At 32.5% G+C, this 19747-nt stretch overlaps 1 protein-coding gene across 1 annotated transcript in view; it reads left to right on the forward strand.

Moving 5' to 3' along the window:
- LOC134718327 (uncharacterized) overlaps positions 1 to 18534 on the forward strand; it is a 36768-nt gene extending 18234 nt beyond the window's left edge. The window contains exons 6-12 of the mRNA XM_063580822.1: positions 542 to 1311; positions 1939 to 1969; positions 4820 to 5091; positions 7396 to 7423; positions 10720 to 11046; positions 11822 to 12121; positions 14912 to 18534. Of these exons, the coding sequence (XP_063436892.1) occupies positions 542 to 1311; positions 1939 to 1969; positions 4820 to 5091; positions 7396 to 7423; positions 10720 to 11046; positions 11822 to 12121; positions 14912 to 15246 (2063 nt within the window). The 3' untranslated portion in view covers positions 15247 to 18534. The remainder of the gene's footprint in view (positions 1 to 541; positions 1312 to 1938; positions 1970 to 4819; positions 5092 to 7395; positions 7424 to 10719; positions 11047 to 11821; positions 12122 to 14911) is intronic.
- The last annotated feature ends 1213 nt before the right edge of the window (positions 18535 to 19747 follow it).

Raw genomic sequence — 19747 nt, forward strand, 5'->3', positions numbered from 1 at the left:
CTAAAAAATACCCTCCCCAAAAGGAATGTACATGTGTATTAAATCAAGGTAATAAACATTCAAAATATTTTTTGACTTAGAATAAATAATAACTAAGGAGTAGACTTTATACCGAAAAATTGTGCTAAAAGCTGGAAAAAATATGAAAGACAGTAATTGACTGACAAGATGTCATCATGGATGACTGCCATACAACATTCTTAGTGTTTCTCCCACAGAAAACATGTACAAACCATGCAAACATTTGAAATCTAGCAGTTTTCCCACAGCACATGCAAGCCTTGTTTCAGATAATGTTCTTCCAAATGGGAAATTATTTAACTTTGATCACCAAATCCCGTAATAACAGACTAGACAAAAAAAAATGTGTTCTGATATAAAAGACATTTTATTGAAATATTAGAATAAATTGTTTTTTCCAGTGATGATCTAAATTAGTAATACTAATTGTTTCATCATGTTGCTTTTTTAGACCGGTATTACCTCATAATATAAACTATATTTTAAGTCTGATAACATATTCTTTTTTTCATATTTATAGATGTTGCATTTTGGCCTAAAGAAAATAAAACAAGAAAAACCTTCACAAAAATGTCTGCAAATGGAATGATACAAAAAGAAGACCTCTACCAGATTTGGGAACAACAAGAATTCCGTCAGATTTTACCATTTAAAGAGTACATATTTGATATGCTGATACATCTAGATATCGTATCCGAACAACGGAGATATGATACAACAGGGAGTCGTCTACCAATAGAAAACTTCTTTGTACCCTGTATGCTTACACAAAGAAATAATACAGATTACTTGACACAAGAATGTAAACCAGAGAGGACTGTTAGTTTGGCCTTTGTTTTCAAAGGAACCATCATACCTCCAGCCTTACCAAACCGTCTAATATGTGCATGTCTGAGTATGTGGACATTAAAAGAATACCAAGGACGGAAACTTATGTTTTCCGGGTTTGTTGGGTTATCGTTTGATAAAGAGCATGATATTGTTGTCTGTGTAGAAGGAAATAAGATCTTACTGTACCTAGTCCACAAGCGCTCCAAGGGCCTGATAATACCTGATATAGCCACCAGTGTCCGGGATTGTTTGTTTGTTACTTTAGAAAGAATCTCCGAATTTTATCAGTCCTCCATTGATTGTAAAGCCAGCAGCAAGTTACCTTTCCTCACCGAGTACTCCTGCTCGACATTAAACTGTTTCACTTCAGAAAACAAGTTGGTCTCCGAGACTGAGGAATGTCTTTGTAAACACGGAGAAAACATTAAAAATAACTGGCGTATTTGGAATAAGAAAAAGGTATGTAAATAATTTTATAGGTACATCATTGCGATAAATTAAGAAAGGATTTCTAAGCCTGTGCATAAGTGGCCAAGTTCCCTTGGATAAGATAGTTACTTTATTTGCATTATATGTTAGACAGTCAATCTTTCAACATTATGTAAGAAATATGATATGGTATATGATTGTCAACGCGACAACTCCCCACCATAAACCAAATGACGTAAAATTCAGAAACCTATGTTACATATCAAGCTCTTAAAGTCGTTACATAAAAATGTTTATACATTCACAGACAAATTTATATCTGTACAAACTTTTTATGTTGGCATGATAGTAAAGAGCAATAGACGAATGTATCCGACGGAGGGACAAAGGATAATAATTTTTCTACGGCACCTCTATGTTTAAACGTTTTTTTTGTAAGGTAGAGGAGTGGATTAATATTTATAATATTTACCTGACTTTGCTTGTAGTAACTGTCAGCATTTGTCAATATTGTATTTGTTTTATCATGTGTGCTTTTGTCATTAGTTTCACACATTTTACAAAGTGAAATGTTCTTTTGTGGACCGATGAGCAAGTAGTTTGTTTACATGGAATTATACAAATACTTGAATTGTAGGGTTATTTTCTATTTTACAGGAGCAAAAGCAGTGTGATGCTAATTGTCCAGGTAAATGTATCATTAATCTCTCTGCACTTCCATATTATTGAGTTATTATGTACATGATGTAACTATTTCAATATCCAATTTTATTCCAATCTCATGACATAAACCATGCTACTGATATGCTTTACCTTTGTGCTGTTGACAATATTTCACATAATTCAGATTGAAACTTCTTTGGAAAAGTAATGGATGTTAACCATCTGTGTTTATACAATAACAAAAGATATATGTATCAGACACTTTCAATTTAGAATATATGATTTGCATGTTAAGTTAACATGGTTAAGATTAATTGCTGTACATTACTAAAATATATCCTATATGTCATATGTGTAAATTGTCTACTTTTGCTGTCAACAAATACAACTATGTGCTGTACATAAGGTAATACATGTAGGTGTATTTTGTGAAGATAACTTCGAAGAGTTTAGAATTAGATTACTGCATATGTTGCTCAAATTACGAACTTCCAATGTTGAATAATTATATCATCTTAACTCGGTATATAACGTACTCTCTTTACACATGCTACAACTTATCTTTCAGTGCTTTTAACAAGTTCATTCACTGCTATCAAATAGCTTATTATAAACTATTATAATACAATATATGCACATAGTTAAATGAACTATTTTTGGAGTGTAAAAAGTTCTTTGGATGTTTTAAATAAATTTCGTGTTTTTGATCGTCCCTTTGATTCTGTTTTTTTTTCTACTCTTTACACTACACTTCTACACTGTCTTATCAAACAAAAGTGTTCCTATTTAATTAAATAGTATTTTGGTAAATATGAATGCAAATATATGTGCTGCAACTCATTTAAAGCCTTCTTCTCTAAAGAGAAAGGTACATTATATATGCTAGGTATACCTAATGAGGGTGTGATGAGATGATTGAAGCTGTTATTTTCCCCCTTGATAACAATCATGTACGATTCGGAAACAAAGTTTGTCAACAGGTTGTAGGTATCCCTATGGGCATTAATTGTGACCCTTTAATAGTTGTTTTGTGTTTGTACTGTTATGAATCACAGTTTAAGACCAATCTCAGTAAAGACCCGTCTAAATTGCATTTAATTGATAAATTCAACAACACTTACCGTTATCTTAATGATTTTTTGTCATTGAATAATCAATTATTTTATCAATACACTGCTTAAATTTACCCAAAGGAACATACTTTGAATAAATCAAATTTAAATGGTAATAACTGTCCTTTCCTATATTTAGATATTTCGGTTTTAAACGGGAAACTCCACACTAAAATTGTCAATTATCCATTTCTAGATGGTGATGTTCCTTTGGGACTATCTTCAGTGTTTATATTTCACAGCTCGTTCGCTATGCCCGTGTCTGTTGTTACATATTTGATTTTAACGAACATAATCTATGTATTACTGGTAAATTATTAAGCCAGGGATTTCGTTACCATAAATGACTTAAAACCTTTACTAAATTTGTCCATAAATATAAAGACTCGGTTTTGAAGTTTGGTTGTACCTGTAGAAAACTTGTTTGAAACGGGATTAAACACATCCTGATTTTTACGGAAATTTTGTTAACTGAAATTTAGAAACGTCCTAGTAATAAAATTAATGATACCAATTTTCTTGCACCAGATGCGCATTTCGACAATACATGTATCTTCAGTGATGCTCGTGGCCAAACTATTTGAAATCCAAAGCTTATATACAAGATGAAGAGCTGTAATATAAAAGTTCCAAAAAGTAGAGCCATTTCCGTGAAAGGAATCAGAGCTTTGCACGAGGGAGATACATTCCTTTATTTATAATAATTTCTATCATTTTGTAACAGCAAATTTGAATAACACAAAAAAAAACGTATTTTCATGCCAGAACCGAAGTAGTGGCAACAGGACTGGTGATACCCTCGAAGTCTAATAGTCCACCAGTTTTCTTGCACCAGATGCGCATTTCGACAATACATGTCTCTGCAGTGATGGTCGTAGACAAAATATTTGAAATCCAAAGCTTATATAAAAGATGAAGAGCTATAATCTGAAAGGTCCAAAAGGTAGAGCCAAATCCGTGAAAGGAGGGAGATACATTACTTAATTTATAATTATTTCTATCATTTTGTAACAGCAAATTTGAATAACACAAAAAATCCGTATTTTCACGCCAGTACCGAAGTACTGCCTACTGGGCAGTTAACTGTGAGTACTCTCAGATATATACTAAGTGTAGTTTTGTTGTTGGGATGTAGAAGTTACCGGTCACGTCCACTTGTATTTATAGTATTTGTATTTTTATCCAACTGATGAGTGAAGCCTCTTTCAACTGGTTTTTATAGTTCGTTCTTATGTTGTACTATTATACCACTGTCCCAGGTTAGTGGGAGGGTTGGGATCCCGTTAACATGTTTAACCCCGCCACACTCTGTATGTTTGTGCCTATCCCAAGTCAGGAGCCTGTAATTCAGTGGTTGTCGTTTGTTTATACGTTACATATTGGTTTTTCGTTAATTTTTGGTACATAAATTATGCCGATAGTTTTCTTGTTTGAATTGTTTGACATTGCCATTGTATAGCTGACTATGCGGCATGGGCTTTGCTCATTGTTGAACGCCGTACAGTGACCAGCAACTGTTATTTATTGTGTCATTTAGTCTTTTGTGGAGAGTTGTCTCATTGGCAATCTTACCAGTTTTGTGTTTCTGTTGGGTCGTATTTCTCCTCTAATATTTGATGTGTTTCTGTCAGTTTTGGTTTGTAACCCGGATTTGTTTTTCCTCTCAATCGACTTATGAATTTCAAACAGTGGTATACTATTGTTGCCTTTAATTATAAACTACATCTCCTTTATATATATATGTGTTTTTATTTTCATTTTAGGTTTGAGTGAAGATGCGTTATCTCAGATCCCAAGTAACACAGAGTTGCTTCGTCTGTCTGTTAATTGTGAGACACGCATGCTACACGATTTGGCTCTCCATCTTGGAATGGAAGAAATGGTATGGAGTGATATGGTAGAGAATTACCCAACAAATACACAGATGGTAAAATTTTTGACACTGATGCATTTGAAAGATAATGATGAAATTACATTCACAGAATTGGAAAATGGATTGAGAGAAATGGAAATACCATCACATACATTATGTGTGGTAAGTAAATATTACTGCAATTGACTTTTGCTTTTTTTTTTTTATATATATATTTGGTAAATGGTATGGTTTTAAGGTGTACATGTCTGTCTTGTAATGTTTATCTGCAATTGACCAAAAAATTGCATAGGACAGTACCAAGACCTTATAGAGACATATGCAATGTCATATTAAATTATAGATTCTAGTTTTTATTTTGAGTTTGTTTCTTTCAGTTTTACTTCAGTTTTTCTTTATTTGTCTTCAATATACCATGTTTCTTTTGATTTTACTTCAGTTTCCCTTTGTTTGTCTTCGAGATATCATGTTTCTTTCGATTTTATGATTTTTTAATGACTCTCTATCTGAACATACTAACACCAGGTTGTTGGTGAGCCTACAAAATTAATTTCGTGAAAGTGAAACATAGCAATCCTTGATTCTGGTTTAGGCATTGGCCGCAACATCAACATTTAGGTCCAGTCTGTGGTAAGGGTTTAATTAAATGTCATTAACTTTTTTAATCCTTTCGGGAATATTATGAAATATGGATAGATCCTTGTTAATGACAAAACCATAGTATCAAGTTCTTGTTGATATCGGGTTATATGACCGTAGGCTGTCTTTGGAGGTCACATCGATGGTTAATTAAATGGCATCTAGACTTGAATACACACAAAGTAGGGATAAATATTATCGACCACATGCTTCGTGAATTGTTTATTTAGGACTTTTTTTTATAATTTAAATATACATGTTAATAGTTTTAAATTATATGGTATAATTTGAGTCGAATCGATAAGCATGCATTTGACAGCCAATGTCCCTTTAATGATACATAGACTTTTAACAGTTTTTAACAAGTAGATATAGTCTAAGGTTAAAGTTTGTTTCACCTCAAATACCCTGTCAAACCTTCCTAGAATTTTATGAAACATTGGCAGAAGCTTTTTAATTATTACCGGTAATAGATAATGTCTGATGCAACGTTTTGAAAATATATTTTCATTTTCAGTATCCTCTTGAAAGTTGGACTAACTTTTTAGTTAACATTTACCGACATTTTGGGATTATTTGTTTTTACATACTTAGTTTGTAAGCCTTCATAAAACTTGGACAGAAGTTTATCTTCTTGACCGAGAAGTAGCATTTAAAGAGAGAAAATCGAAAAATGCTGTATTTAACTGATAAATTGACTGAGTTTTTATTAAGTCAACATTACATTGACACGCAGCAGCAATAGGAGCCGAGACAAAGGGTTCCATGGAACCCCTTAAGAATATTTGAAATAATTTTTACGTTAGGCATTTCTGGTCCAGGAGGACCGAGGGGTTTTATTTGGATACAAAAGTTTTTTTGTAATTATATTTCCTTTATTTTCACTTACGAGAAATTGTTTATACTATAGACGGTATGTGATATATATATAACTTAATTAACACTTTTTTGTTGATGTTATAGTGAAACTCAAAATTCAGTATCTACTATTTTTTGGTTTTGGCGCTTTGCTACATAAGTTGGTCTTTTGTAGGAATTGTTTAGTGATTTGACCTGTTATATCTGTCTGGGTTACTCACCCAATGGTGTCCCTTTAAACAAACAATTGTCATACAAGTGTGAGGTTTAACTGACTATAAACCAGATTGAACACGCTTTCTTTTCTGAAAATGCCTGTACCAACTAATGAATATGGCCGCTGTTTTTCACCTTTTCAGTTGATTGATATCGTATAAATTGGTCAAATTTGATAAGCGTCCTGTTTCTCACCTTTTCAGTTGATTGATATCGTATAAATTGGTCAAGTTTTGATAAGCGTCCTGTTTTTCACCTTTTCAGTTGATTGATATAGTATAAATTGGTCAAGTTTTGATAAGCGTCCTGTTTTTTTCACTTTTTCAGTTGATTGATATCGTATAAATTGGTCAAGTTTTGATAAGCGTCCTGTTTTTCACTTTTTCAGTTGATTGATATCGTATGAATTGGTCAAGTTTTGATAAGCGTCCTGTTTTTCACCTTTTCAGTTGATTGATATTGATATAAATTGGTCAAGTTTTGATAAGCGTCCTGTTTTTGAATTTGTCTTTGAGTTTGGTACTTTTACTAAACTTTTTACATTAATTTTTGCTAAGGTTAAGTTTATATAATATTAATCTTTGACCAAAACCGTCATAAGCAATGAGTAATTTGAACATGTCTTTATGATTTTGTCTTGACCCTTTACTTCTGTAATAACTGTAAAAACTTGTATCCACATAACATGGATCAATGGTAGATGTAACTTATCACCCTGAAATAAATTAATGTTAAATATTATCATATTTGCAGGTACGTCAGAGAAAACAAGTGAAATCTAGTAAGTACTTTGATATCTTAAGATTTGTGCATGGTATATTTAAAAAGTGCTATGTTTTTCGTACTGTTCTGTATCGAAAAAAAACATAAATGTTATGCTTACCTTGGTACAATGTTCGATTAAGGGAAGTTAATCTGAACAAAAAGTCATCTTGATTCCTTTTCATTTAACTGTGCAACTTTTTAGCTCACCTGGCCTGGAGGGCCAAGTTAGCTTTTCTCATCACTTGGCGTCTGTCGTCGTCCTTCGTCTTTCGTCCGTCGTTAACTTTTACAAAAAATCTTCTCCTCTGAAACTACTGGGTCAAATTTAACAAAACTTGATCACAATCATTAATGGGGTATCTTATTTTTTTTTAAAGTGTGTTTGATTACCCAGCTTACCATCCAGGATAGCTAAAAATAGAACATAGGGGGTAAAATGTAGATGTTTGCTTACATCTCTGAAACCAAACCATTTAGAGCAAATTTGGCATGATGTAAAATTGTTTATCAGTTCAACATCTATCTGCATTGAAATTTTCAGATGAAGCGGACAACACGTTGTTGGGTTGCTGCCCCTGAATTGATAATTTTAAGGAAGTTTTGCTGTTTAGGGTTATTATCTTGAATAATATTATAGATAAAGATAAACGGTAAACAGTAATTATGTTCAGCAAAGTAAGATTTACAAATAAGTCAAATGACCTAAATGGTCAGTTGACCCCTTAAAGAGTTATTGTCCTTTATAGTGATTTTTTGTAAATATTTGTAATATTTTACAAAAATATTCTCCTCTTTAACTACTGAGACAAATTTAACCAAACTTGTCCATAATCATCATAAGGGTATCTAGTTTGAAAATGTGTCTGATGACCCTGCCCGTGAACCAAGATTGCTGACATGGCTAAAAATAGAACATCGGGTAACATGCAGTTGTTGGCTCATATCTCTGAAACCAAAACAAATCTGATAGGATTACATTGTTCATTAGGTCAAAATCTTTCTGCTTTGAAATTTTCAGACCAATCAGTCAACCTGTTGTTGGGTTGTTGCCCCTGAATTGGTAATTTTTATAAAATTGTGCAGCTTTTGGTTAATATCTTGAATTCTTTTATACATAAGGATATACTGTACACAGCAATAATGTACAGCAAAGTAAGACCTACAAATAAGGTCAACATGATCAAAATGGTAAATTGACTCCTTAAGGATTTTTTAAAAATATTTTCCACTGTTACTACTGGACAAACTTCATTATAGATAGAGATATAATTAGTAAAGTAAGATCTACAAACACATCACCACCACCAAAACACAATTTTGTCATGAATCTATTTGTGTCCTTTGTTTACTATGCACATAGCTTAAGATTAGCGACACAGGCTCTTTAGAGCCTCTAGTTTTCCCATTTCATGGAATTGAGTAATCATAATGTTATTATCTTTATCATATAGTTATGTATTTTTTTTATTTTATTACAAAGCAGTCAGCACATACTTTCGAAAATATAATCACCATCTTTATCTTCCATGCGTGATTTGGTTGTAAAAATGACTGCCTCCCTAAATTTATTCCAATTAATAGAAAACATTAAAAGTTTGTCCATTGTATACTTTTATAAAGATAGTCACCTCCTCAGAAACTATTGGACCAATTTCAACAAAACCTAGAGTGAATATTTTTTTTTAATATGCAGCATAAATGTTGTTCTGACAACAACCATGGCTGCTATGGCTAACCATAGAACATACGGTTACAATGCATTGTTTTGTCTTGAAAGCCTGAATAATAGTAGATAGACAAAACTATAACATAGGCCAAACGTTTTTACCAATTTCCCGAACATTGGAGCTTAGTCTTTTGTAACACAAACTTTTAAACTTAGCAATTGTGAATTTAATGATCATACTACATATACTTTTATGTGTCTTTTGTCATTTTTGTCTCACTTGTGAAAAAAGTTGCAGAATGTGAGACAATCTGGTGACGTTTTAACTATTTTGTAAAGCTTGATATTTCAGAAACTAGAAGACGTGGATGCTTTATTCTACATTGTGTGTATAGATTCCTAACGTTAAGAAGTTTATGTTTTGTATACATCCGTCGTCATTGGCCTCAATTTCATGGTTTAACTGATGTTTGAAAAACAAAACTTGTAATTTTAAGTAATGGGAATTTTTCTCTTATGCTTAGTTATACGACATATAGCTGGTTCCTTTGAATGTCTTTTTGTCAATCAGACAAGAATCACCCGACCTTAACCTGTATTCATGGATCAATGATCAGGGTTATGTTTACTTGGTCAAGTTTGTATCTCAACAAGACAACTATATTTGGTAAGTGTTATGAATGTGACGTATACATGTCTGACTAAACTTTTCCTCAATTTCAAGGTTCATTCAATTTGTAGATGTTATTCTTTATGATTAGACATTGTTTTAGATACTTTTATCAATGCGTCAATCATATTCATTGTATAAATGACCTCAATGTCACGCTTCTGTAATCAAAGATGAGTTTTCTGGTCTAGTCAATTGCACATATAAGTCAAATGTCAACTATATTTGATATATCAAATGGTTGTAAGGTATACATTCCCGACTGGCAGGTTTTGTCTGACATGGTCTTTTTATCATAGTCCATTGATCAATGTGTTGTTTGGTAGTTTGCCAGGAAATAATCATGATAATGGAGCAGTTGCATTGGGTTTATGGCACGATTGTAAGGTGAAGATGTCCAACTGGTAGGTTTCCATTTACCCTAATCCCATTTTTCAGTTTTGGTGGTTTGTTTTGTTTCCGTATTACTAGTATTCTGAAATGTATACATTGTATGCCTTAATTTATTTTTCGATTGTAACCAGCCAGTGAATAAAATGACACTAATAATAATCGATATGTAATTAATAAGGCACTCTTAAATGCCGGTCATGACCCTTTAAGAATTATCCAGTAGACGATTAAAATAATTGGGATGAGACAATAGTTAAAATTTGGAAGTCCAAAATGGGGAAAAATATGCCCTTGAATAATTATAAAATTACAATGAAGTAATGGGGGAAATATTTAGGTCCGTTTTTCAGTTTCAGCTATTGTCTCCTTCTTAGAAACTGTATACATTACCATATTTGATTTTTATCAGCTGGAAAATAAATGCAAATGTTTACCCTTGTGTCTCATAAGCATAACACGCATTGGACTGTCCAGGATAAACAATATTCCATTGTTTAAAAAAGCATTCAAGGTAACACTGCAATATTAGTCTTTAATTAGTTTTGAATACTTCTCTGTAGATATATTTGTTTTCTTATTCCAGGTATTCCTGATGATATTCTAGACTGCATTCCATCAGATGAAATTGTAGACAGATTAGCACCGCTGATAGGCAAGATAGTTCTTCAACTAGGAATAGAACTTGGACTGTCTGTAGAAGAGATAGAGAGCATCAAAGAGAAATGTGATCGTGATTTGACAGCACAGAATAAGGAAGTGTTATTTACATGGAGGAAAGATAGAACAGTGAAACCTACAATACGGGTACTTGAGCAAGCTTTTGTAAATATTGGTAAAGGAGCCAGGTGTTTAAAGGAGGTTTTAAAGGACGTTGATCCCAATACACTTAAAGCAGTAGAAATTGTAACAGGTAATGCTACATGAACGGTCTGAGTAAATAAAAAAAGACACTATATTATGTAAATCAGTTATTCAGTACATGGAATATGTATATCATAGATTTATAACAGAAATATATATAATCAGTGCTAAAATAGTTTTATTATACAATGCCACTGACGTTATGTTTGTTGAATGGAATTAAATACAATCAGGGAAATATTTAAAACAAAGATTGTCTATTGTACTTCATCATATGGTTAAGCACAAATCTCTCTTCTACCACTTTTGTCTGACATATTAAGTTAATGCTTAACCAGACCTTGATCACTATTTTCCTAATACTTGCTAAATAACGCCAAGTGATGACAGCTCTGAAAACATTTGCTGCAGGAAAAAGTAGGAAAACAAATCCCAAACAGAAAGATACACAAACTGGAAGGGGTGTGTTTTGTAATTAGTCCAATCCATACTGCTAATTTTACATCATGATCCTTTCTGAACTTATTGAGATCAATATAATATACTGACATGTTTTGTATTTTCTCTTATGCAATAAAATTGAGAATGGAAATAGGGAATGTGTCAAAGAGACAACAACCTGACCGTAGAGCGACACCTTACTTTAAATTTCGAATGACACTCAACTTGATTTAATATCTGTTTTATGACATTTCATGGCAGTTTATATGTTTTTCGGGAAACAACATTTGATGTACAAAAAAAATGTAAGAAAATTGTAAGCATTCTTTTACTTGACGATCCACTAAACGTCTTTGTTAATACACAAATCTATTCATTAACAGATAGAATCAGGGAAAACGAAAACAGAATTATACAAGATATACAAATCAGCCAAATTTTAGACCATATGATGACACATCTGGTGATATCAGCAGACGACAGACTTGGTATTGAACATTATCCTCGACATGATGACCAGAACAAAGCATTGCTGGATATTGTGATTAAAAGGAGAGAACCTGCTTACAGTGTGTTTGTTGATGGATTACGTAATTATGGATACGAAGATATCGCTAATGATTTAATATATCATTCACAGGAAACTAGTCCAAGTCCGACATTAGTATCTGCTGAAAATGAAGGTATGACTAAAGGGGTCATAAACACAAGCAAGGAATGTTTATAAAGAAAATATAAAATATTTTGGTACTTCTGCACATGTTAGTGTGACATTCCACACAGAGTGTATTAGATTTAAAAAAAAAATAGAAAATCAAATTTCACTGCATGATGCGAAAATCAATTTCACTGCATATATATGAGAAATAAATTGTTCGTCAATAGTTTCCAACATTAAGCTAAACACGTCTACACTACATCAAGAATAAACTTTATATATACAATAGCTGTGTATTAATAAATTTGTATTAATGAAACATATGAACTTTCAAACCATCTATGGATTAATACGTATCTATTAAGTGAAAGTAAAGAAAATAATGCATTAAAATAGTTCTAATGTAAAATTAAGCCAGTTCTGTTAATACACTAAACATCTCTATCCGTATCAACTCGTTTGATAGATAATATAATGTCTAAATTATCCGTTAGTTGCTGACAAAAAAGGCAATAAAAGTTGAAGTTCTTGGTATTATTTGTAATACTTTATTCAATAGTGATACAGCTTATAGAAAAAAAAATGTTTATTAACGAATGATAATTATGAAGTATTGTTGACTGTGTGTATGCCCAAACCATTATGTTATTTCGGTCTGTGTGTCCATTCATGCGTACGTCTGTTCGTTTTTTTCCTTCATTTCTCCATCCGGTTGTCCGTCTCTCGTTCCCGATTTAAATTAAACTAGGTCAAGATAGTGTTTGGTGAAGCTGAAATCCAATCCATTTGAAGTTAACAATGAATGAAACCGCAACAGTAGAAAAGCTAAATACCCAAAAAGGACCTACAAATTAGACAAATCCACTTAAGACCAATTTTGCAGCATATGAGTTGAAACCTTAGTTTTTGCATAATTTTTAAATTGATAAACAGTAATTTTTATAAGGGTTTGTTATAAATCATGTCAGTACCAATGTAACCTAATGGAAGTACATAGCCAGAGGTATCAACCAATGTAACAACAACTGAGCAGATTACTCTAGGGTAATGGAAGTACATAGCCAGAGGTATCAACCAATGTAACAACAACTGAGCAGAATACTCTAGGGTAATCGAAGTACATAGCCAGAGGTATCAACCAATGTAACAACAACTGAGCAGAATACTCTCGGGTAATGGAAGTACATAGCCAGAGGTATCAACCAATGTAACAACAACTGAGCAGAATACTCTAGGGTAATGGAAGTACATAGCCAGAGGTATCAACCAATGTAACAATTGAGCAGAATACTCTAGGGTAATGGAAGTACATAGCCAGAGGTATCAACCAATGTAATAACAACTGAGCAGAATACTCTAGGGTAATGGAAGTACATAGCCAGAGGTATCAACCAATGTAACAACAACTGAGCAGAATAATCTAGGGTAATGGAAGTACATAGCCAGAGGTATCAACCAATGTAGCAACAACTGAGCAGAATACTCTAGGGTAATGGAAGTACATAGCCAGAGGATCAACCAATGTAACAACAACTGAGCAGAATACTCAAGGGTAATGGAAGTACATAGCCAGAGGTATCAACCAATGTAACTACAACTGAGCAGAATAATCTAGGGTAATGGAAGTACATAGCCAGAGGTATCAACCAATGTAACAATTGAGCAGAATACTCTAGGGTAATGGAAGTACATAGCCAGAGGTATCAACCAATGTAACAACAACTGAGCAGAATACTCTAGGGTAATGGAAGTACATAGCCAGAGGTATCAACCAATGTAACAACAACTGAACAGAATAATCTAGGGTGATGAAAGTACATAGCCAGAGGTATCAACCAATGTAACAATTGAGCAGAATACTCTAGGGTAATGGAAGTAAATAGCCAGAGGTATCAACCAATGTAACAACAACTGAGCTGAATACTCTAGGGTAATGGAAGTACATAGCCAGAGGTATCAACCAATGTAACAACAACTGAGCAGAATACTCTAGGGTAATGGAAGTACATAGCCAGAGGTATCAACCAATGTAACAACAACTGAGCAGAATACTCTCGGGTAATGGAAGTACATAGCCAGAGGTATCAACCAATGTAACAACAACTGAGAAGAATACTCTAGGGTAATGGAAGTACATAGCCAGAGGTATCAACCAAGTGATGCTGAAAAGAGAAAACAACACGTTATCAATTTCATGCGGTCCAAATCGCTTTTCAGAACTTAATTTCCTCTTAAGTCATAAAAGGTTGATAGAAAAATACATTTCATTTCAAAACCTCTCTGTAGAGGAATATAACAAATACTGGAGTGCCTGGGCCCTATCATAGAATAAATAATAAAGGTTAACATTTGATTGAAACACCACTTATGTATATTGCAAGAACACATAAGATTTCAATGTTATAAGATATTTATTTATTTTCAACCTATTATTGCACCATCATATATATTCAATTGTTGTTTTATTATTTAATACTTCCTTTGTGTGAAAATGTCATTCTGTATACCTTTGTTCATACATGTTGTGCTAATCTATTTGTTACAATAGATAAAATTCATTATAAAAAAAAATAAAAGGTTGATAGTTATCAAAGGTACCAGGACTATAATGCAATACGCCATACATGCGTTTCGTCTACACAAGACTCATCAGTGACGCTCAGTTCAAAACAATTACAAAGCTAAACAAGTACAAATTTGAAGAGCATTGAGTCCCCCAAACCCTAAAAACTTGTGACAAATACGGCTAAGGTAATCTATTCTATCATTCTATAGCACTTAAGAAAATAAAATCTCTCTTTTTATATTTTTGTAGGCTTTTCAGTTTGTAATGTTCCATTGTATAAAGTTCGTCTACAAAAGAATTACCTCAAGGTCATCACTGATATACAACACGAGAACATAGTAGATCATCTAATATCAAAAGAGGTAGTGTCAGTTGATGATGGGAAGAAGATAGAATCTGGTAAAACACCACAGGAAAAGAACAGGAATTTGATGGACATTCTTTTGCGAAAAAGTGAACAGGGATTTAATGAATTTCTCAAAGCCCTAAAGAAAGACTCTATTTATGCAGATCTAGCAGATCAAATAGAAAAGACAGAAATTACTAGCACAGATATGGCAACCTTTCATCAATGCTTGAAATAAAATAAATGTACATTTTTTTCAGAAGAAAAACTTTACACAACAAGTAAAAGACATCTAGGACAAACACCAGTAAACAATGAATACAAGGATGTATTGTCAATCCAATGTTCAATGATTTGGTCACTTAAATCATCAATGTGAATGAATCACAATATATAATTGATAACATTCTTTAATTTTAAACATATGTCATGTGTGAGTGTCATGCTTGGCAAGGAAAAAGCTATCTACGAGTGTTCGTTCCATAACAGTTAATATAATTATGAAGCAGTCATGACATATTCTATATTCATATAAAATAATTTTAATGTATCTTAATATAATTATTGGGAACCAGTAATTGGAAAGTTCATATGCACTACTGTTTTTTCCAAAGGTCAAAACATATGGCTGTGCTGCATATTTTCAAAATTTATATGCCTCAAACTTCCAGGAATTTAAACCTACATGTATACTGAAATTATATATTTCCTCTCACTTAACATTTGGTCCTTCTCAGAATTTAATTTGGCTGCTATCCATGTGAATTCATTCTGGTAAAGTTCCTAAGATGTGTCTCTTTGAGATGCAACATAGTATCATATCTAGCAACCAGTAGGTAAACAAAACATATATCACTAGTAGATATCCCAAAAGAGGCTTTGTTTGTTAAACAGCTGTATTTACAAAGTGCAACCTAAAGGATATGTCGTAACTTGATACAATATACTATATGTACTATTTTGATAAATTTTGAATAACCTACATAGCTGCAATTAGGTTATTATCAATTTAATTTCAATCATAATTGTGTATGTTAATCTCTTAAAGCTGTTCAATGTTACCTTAATAGTCAATTTAGGTCTAAATTTTAAGTCTAATGAATAATAAAGTATGCACATATGAAATAACTAATTCAGTGACAGAATCTTGTCCTTAAAGTGTTTCTGAAATTTTTGACATTAGCTTGTTGTATATTGTGTTTATCAAACAGCGAATTTTATATGTACATTTGTAAATAAATAAGCCTATTCATAAATATGCTCTTATTATGTAAATATAGTTGTTGCTATCATAACATAGTATTTCACAACAATATGCTCTTATTATGTAAATATAGTTGTTGCTAACATAACATGGTATTTCACAACGATATGCTCTTATTATGTAAATATAGTTGTTGCTAACATAACATGTATTTCACCAAGATATGCTCTTAGTATGTAAATATAGTTGTTGCTAACATAACATGGTATTTCACAACGATATGCTCTTATTATGTAAATATAGTGGTTGCTAACATAACATGGTTTTTCACACCGATATGCTCTTATTATGTAAATATAGTTGTTGCTAACATAACATGGTATTTCACAACGATATGCTCTTATTATGTCAATATAGTGGTTGCTAACATAACATGGTATATTTCACAACGATATGCTCTTATTATGTAAATATAATTGTTGCTAACATAACATGGTATATTTCACAACGAATGTTTTTGACATAACATGTTCTGTCAAATGAACTTATCTTTCATCCATCAGAAAACAGAAGTTTAAATCTAAACAGGTCAGTGATGATTGTTTGGTTATATTATATTTTCAAATTGTTGAGAACATACATGACATATCAAAAGTCGAAAAACATTTGAAAACCTACTACCAAGCAAATGTTTGGCCTCATTCAATTCAGGCCATCTGCACCATGTGTTGTTTGGGGTGTTTTAGCGCAATGCTATACAATTTCTTGCTTGATTTGCCTTTTTAACATTTTCGTTTCGATCGTCATGAGTGTTCCTTATGAGGTGCTGATCAAGTGTTGTTACTTTGTAGGTGATCCATTTTCCAAGATGGCCACCAGCGGGGGACTTAGTTTAACATAGGACCATATCATGCATATGGAAAATGCATACAAACGACTTCTTTTAGAGAACCACAGAATGGAATGAAACCAAACATTGCAAGAATGTTCCTTATGATGTGCTGACCAAGTGTTGTTACTTTGTATACGATCCATCATCCAAGATGGCCGCCAGTGGGGGACTTTTGAATGAAATTAAACATAGCCTGAATGTTCCTTTCCTTATGAGGTTGTGTTGTCACTTTTAGCCAAATTTTATATTTTTTTATATGATTTCAAAAACCCAAGTAGAATCAGGTAAGCGATACAGGTTCTAGTTAAATGTTCTTCTGAAGATACCAAGACATTTTTGATACATATTCAATTTCACCAATATGACGGTCTTGAAATAAGATTTTAATCACTGACGTTGTTTATCATCCTTATAACGTGGTGTAGTGTTCTTTTATTTGTCTTCGTAAATTACTTTTACTGTTTAACCCTTTTTTGGTAATACCACTTTGGGATCTTTAGGTGTGGCTCAGTACTTAAACATCCTGCCATTATGTTAATCGGCTATGGTCCTTTTTGTATCCTTGTTTATGTTTGCCTATGTGCTTTGGTCTATATGCAATTTTGTTTTTCTTTGTTGACATATTTTTCTTTTTTCTTATAGTGATTAAGATTTCAACACAATGTCGACTGATGTACCCCTTTTTTGACATTTAAATTGGTACATATCATGTCTGTTTGTTTTGTTCACACATTGTGGTTAATATAATGGAATTTTATGAGACTGTCATACAAGTAAGAGGTTTAGCTAGCAATAAACCCAGGTTTACTCCACCATTCTCTACATCAGGAAATGCCTGAAACAAGTCAGGAATATGACAGGTGTTTAATGTGTTTGAGCTTTCGATTTTGCCATTTGATAAGGGAATTTTTCGTTTTGAATTTTCCTTGTTTTTCTGATATTTTACTTTTTTATAAATGAGGAATACAATGCCGTTCACAATGATAAGCTTGGAATCTTTTATTATTTTTTTATGTCAGTTTTACAAAATTTAACCCCCTTTTCCTTCCATCGCCAACATCAAAATTTGTATATAAAAATAAGGAGATTTGATATGATTGCAAATTAAACATTTATCCACCAATATTCCATTATTAGCTATATTATTGCTTTTATGTGAACATGTTTATATATTCAGATTTCTACAATATTTAATAGTGATAAGATTATGACAGACATAATTTTGCAACAATGACAGTCCGATTTCATGCTTTTCTCCTTGTACTCAATCACTCCATACATGTATACAAAAAATCCTAAGCCTGATTGGTCATAAATTTGTCAACCTTTTTCAATGCTTATACATTTTGCCTTCAAACTGTTTGCATTAGCACAACTGTTTTATTTTAAATAACTAGTGACTTTATAATTTACAAATTAAATATGTTATGATACCGTTGTGTTCGTTGTTGATGTGATTATTGAAGCGTTATTTGTGTTTTAGTTGTATCTTCTACTTGAATATATGTATAAACTGTTAATGCAGTCTACCTTCCTTAAAGGTAAAAACAAAACTACATACATGTTCTTGTTCTTGTTCATTATACGACCATAAAACAATTTGGGGATCGTAAAATGCTATCATGTCTGTGGCGGCATCGTCCGAAGACATTTTGTTTCAGGACAATATCTTAAGTTTCAGTGAACGGATCTCTTTGAAATTTAAGCAAAAAGGTCCAATACCACAAAAGGAAGGTTGGGATTCAAACTCGGGGAAGATGGTCTAAACCGTTCAGGAATAAGGGGCCAAAGAGGGTCTAAAACAAGCATTTATCTAGTTTTTAGACAATAACACGTGTTTTAGGTGGTACCCAACACTTTTACTAAAATTAATTTGGCTCGTTTAATTTTCATAAAATTTTGTCAAATTATCTACTTTGACCCTTTAACCACATGGGGTTAACAAAAATATAAAAATTTCAAAAATTTTGAACCAACCGTTTTGTTAGAAAATTTACACTGGTTATATAGCAGTTTGACAAACACCAATTTTGATCTCCAAAAAGCTTAATATTCCTTTCACAATAACGTAATTCAAACGTTTAGCTGATTTTACAGAGTTATCTCCCATTAGTGTTAGGTACTACCTTAAGTGTATTGACGTCTCTTAAACTGCACCACATTTTACAAAAACAGAAAAAAAAGATTTAAGAAATTGTCAACTTTTCAAAATTCGCAACTTCACAGTGCACAGTAAAATGTACAATAGCAAGAAATCTTCAATTAAATATAAATGCAAATCATATAAGCAATTTTAAGTTCTTTGACTACATTTATGCTGTGTCAGAAACCTATAAAGTGTCACATATTAAATTACAATCCAAATTTAGACGTGTATCAAGCTTGAATATTGTGTGCATGTTTGCCCCAATTGTAAAGGGTTAGACCTCTGCGGTCGTATCCAGCTGCGCTCGGTGAATCTGTTTATTGTGCAATAAAATAAAAGCAGCTTCAACACGGTGAGTTTGACAGTCCAACCATTCACAAAATCAGAAACGAGGTGAAAGATGCCAAAGTCATATTCAAACTCATTAGCTGAGAACGCCATGGCAAAAAAATGCAACCAGAAGACACACAACAATTTACAAAATGCAACATAAAAAA

Source organism: Mytilus trossulus, chromosome 5 (genome assembly GCF_036588685.1).
Source record: "Mytilus trossulus isolate FHL-02 chromosome 5, PNRI_Mtr1.1.1.hap1, whole genome shotgun sequence".
Classification (NCBI taxonomy): domain Eukaryota; kingdom Metazoa; phylum Mollusca; class Bivalvia; order Mytilida; family Mytilidae; genus Mytilus; species Mytilus trossulus.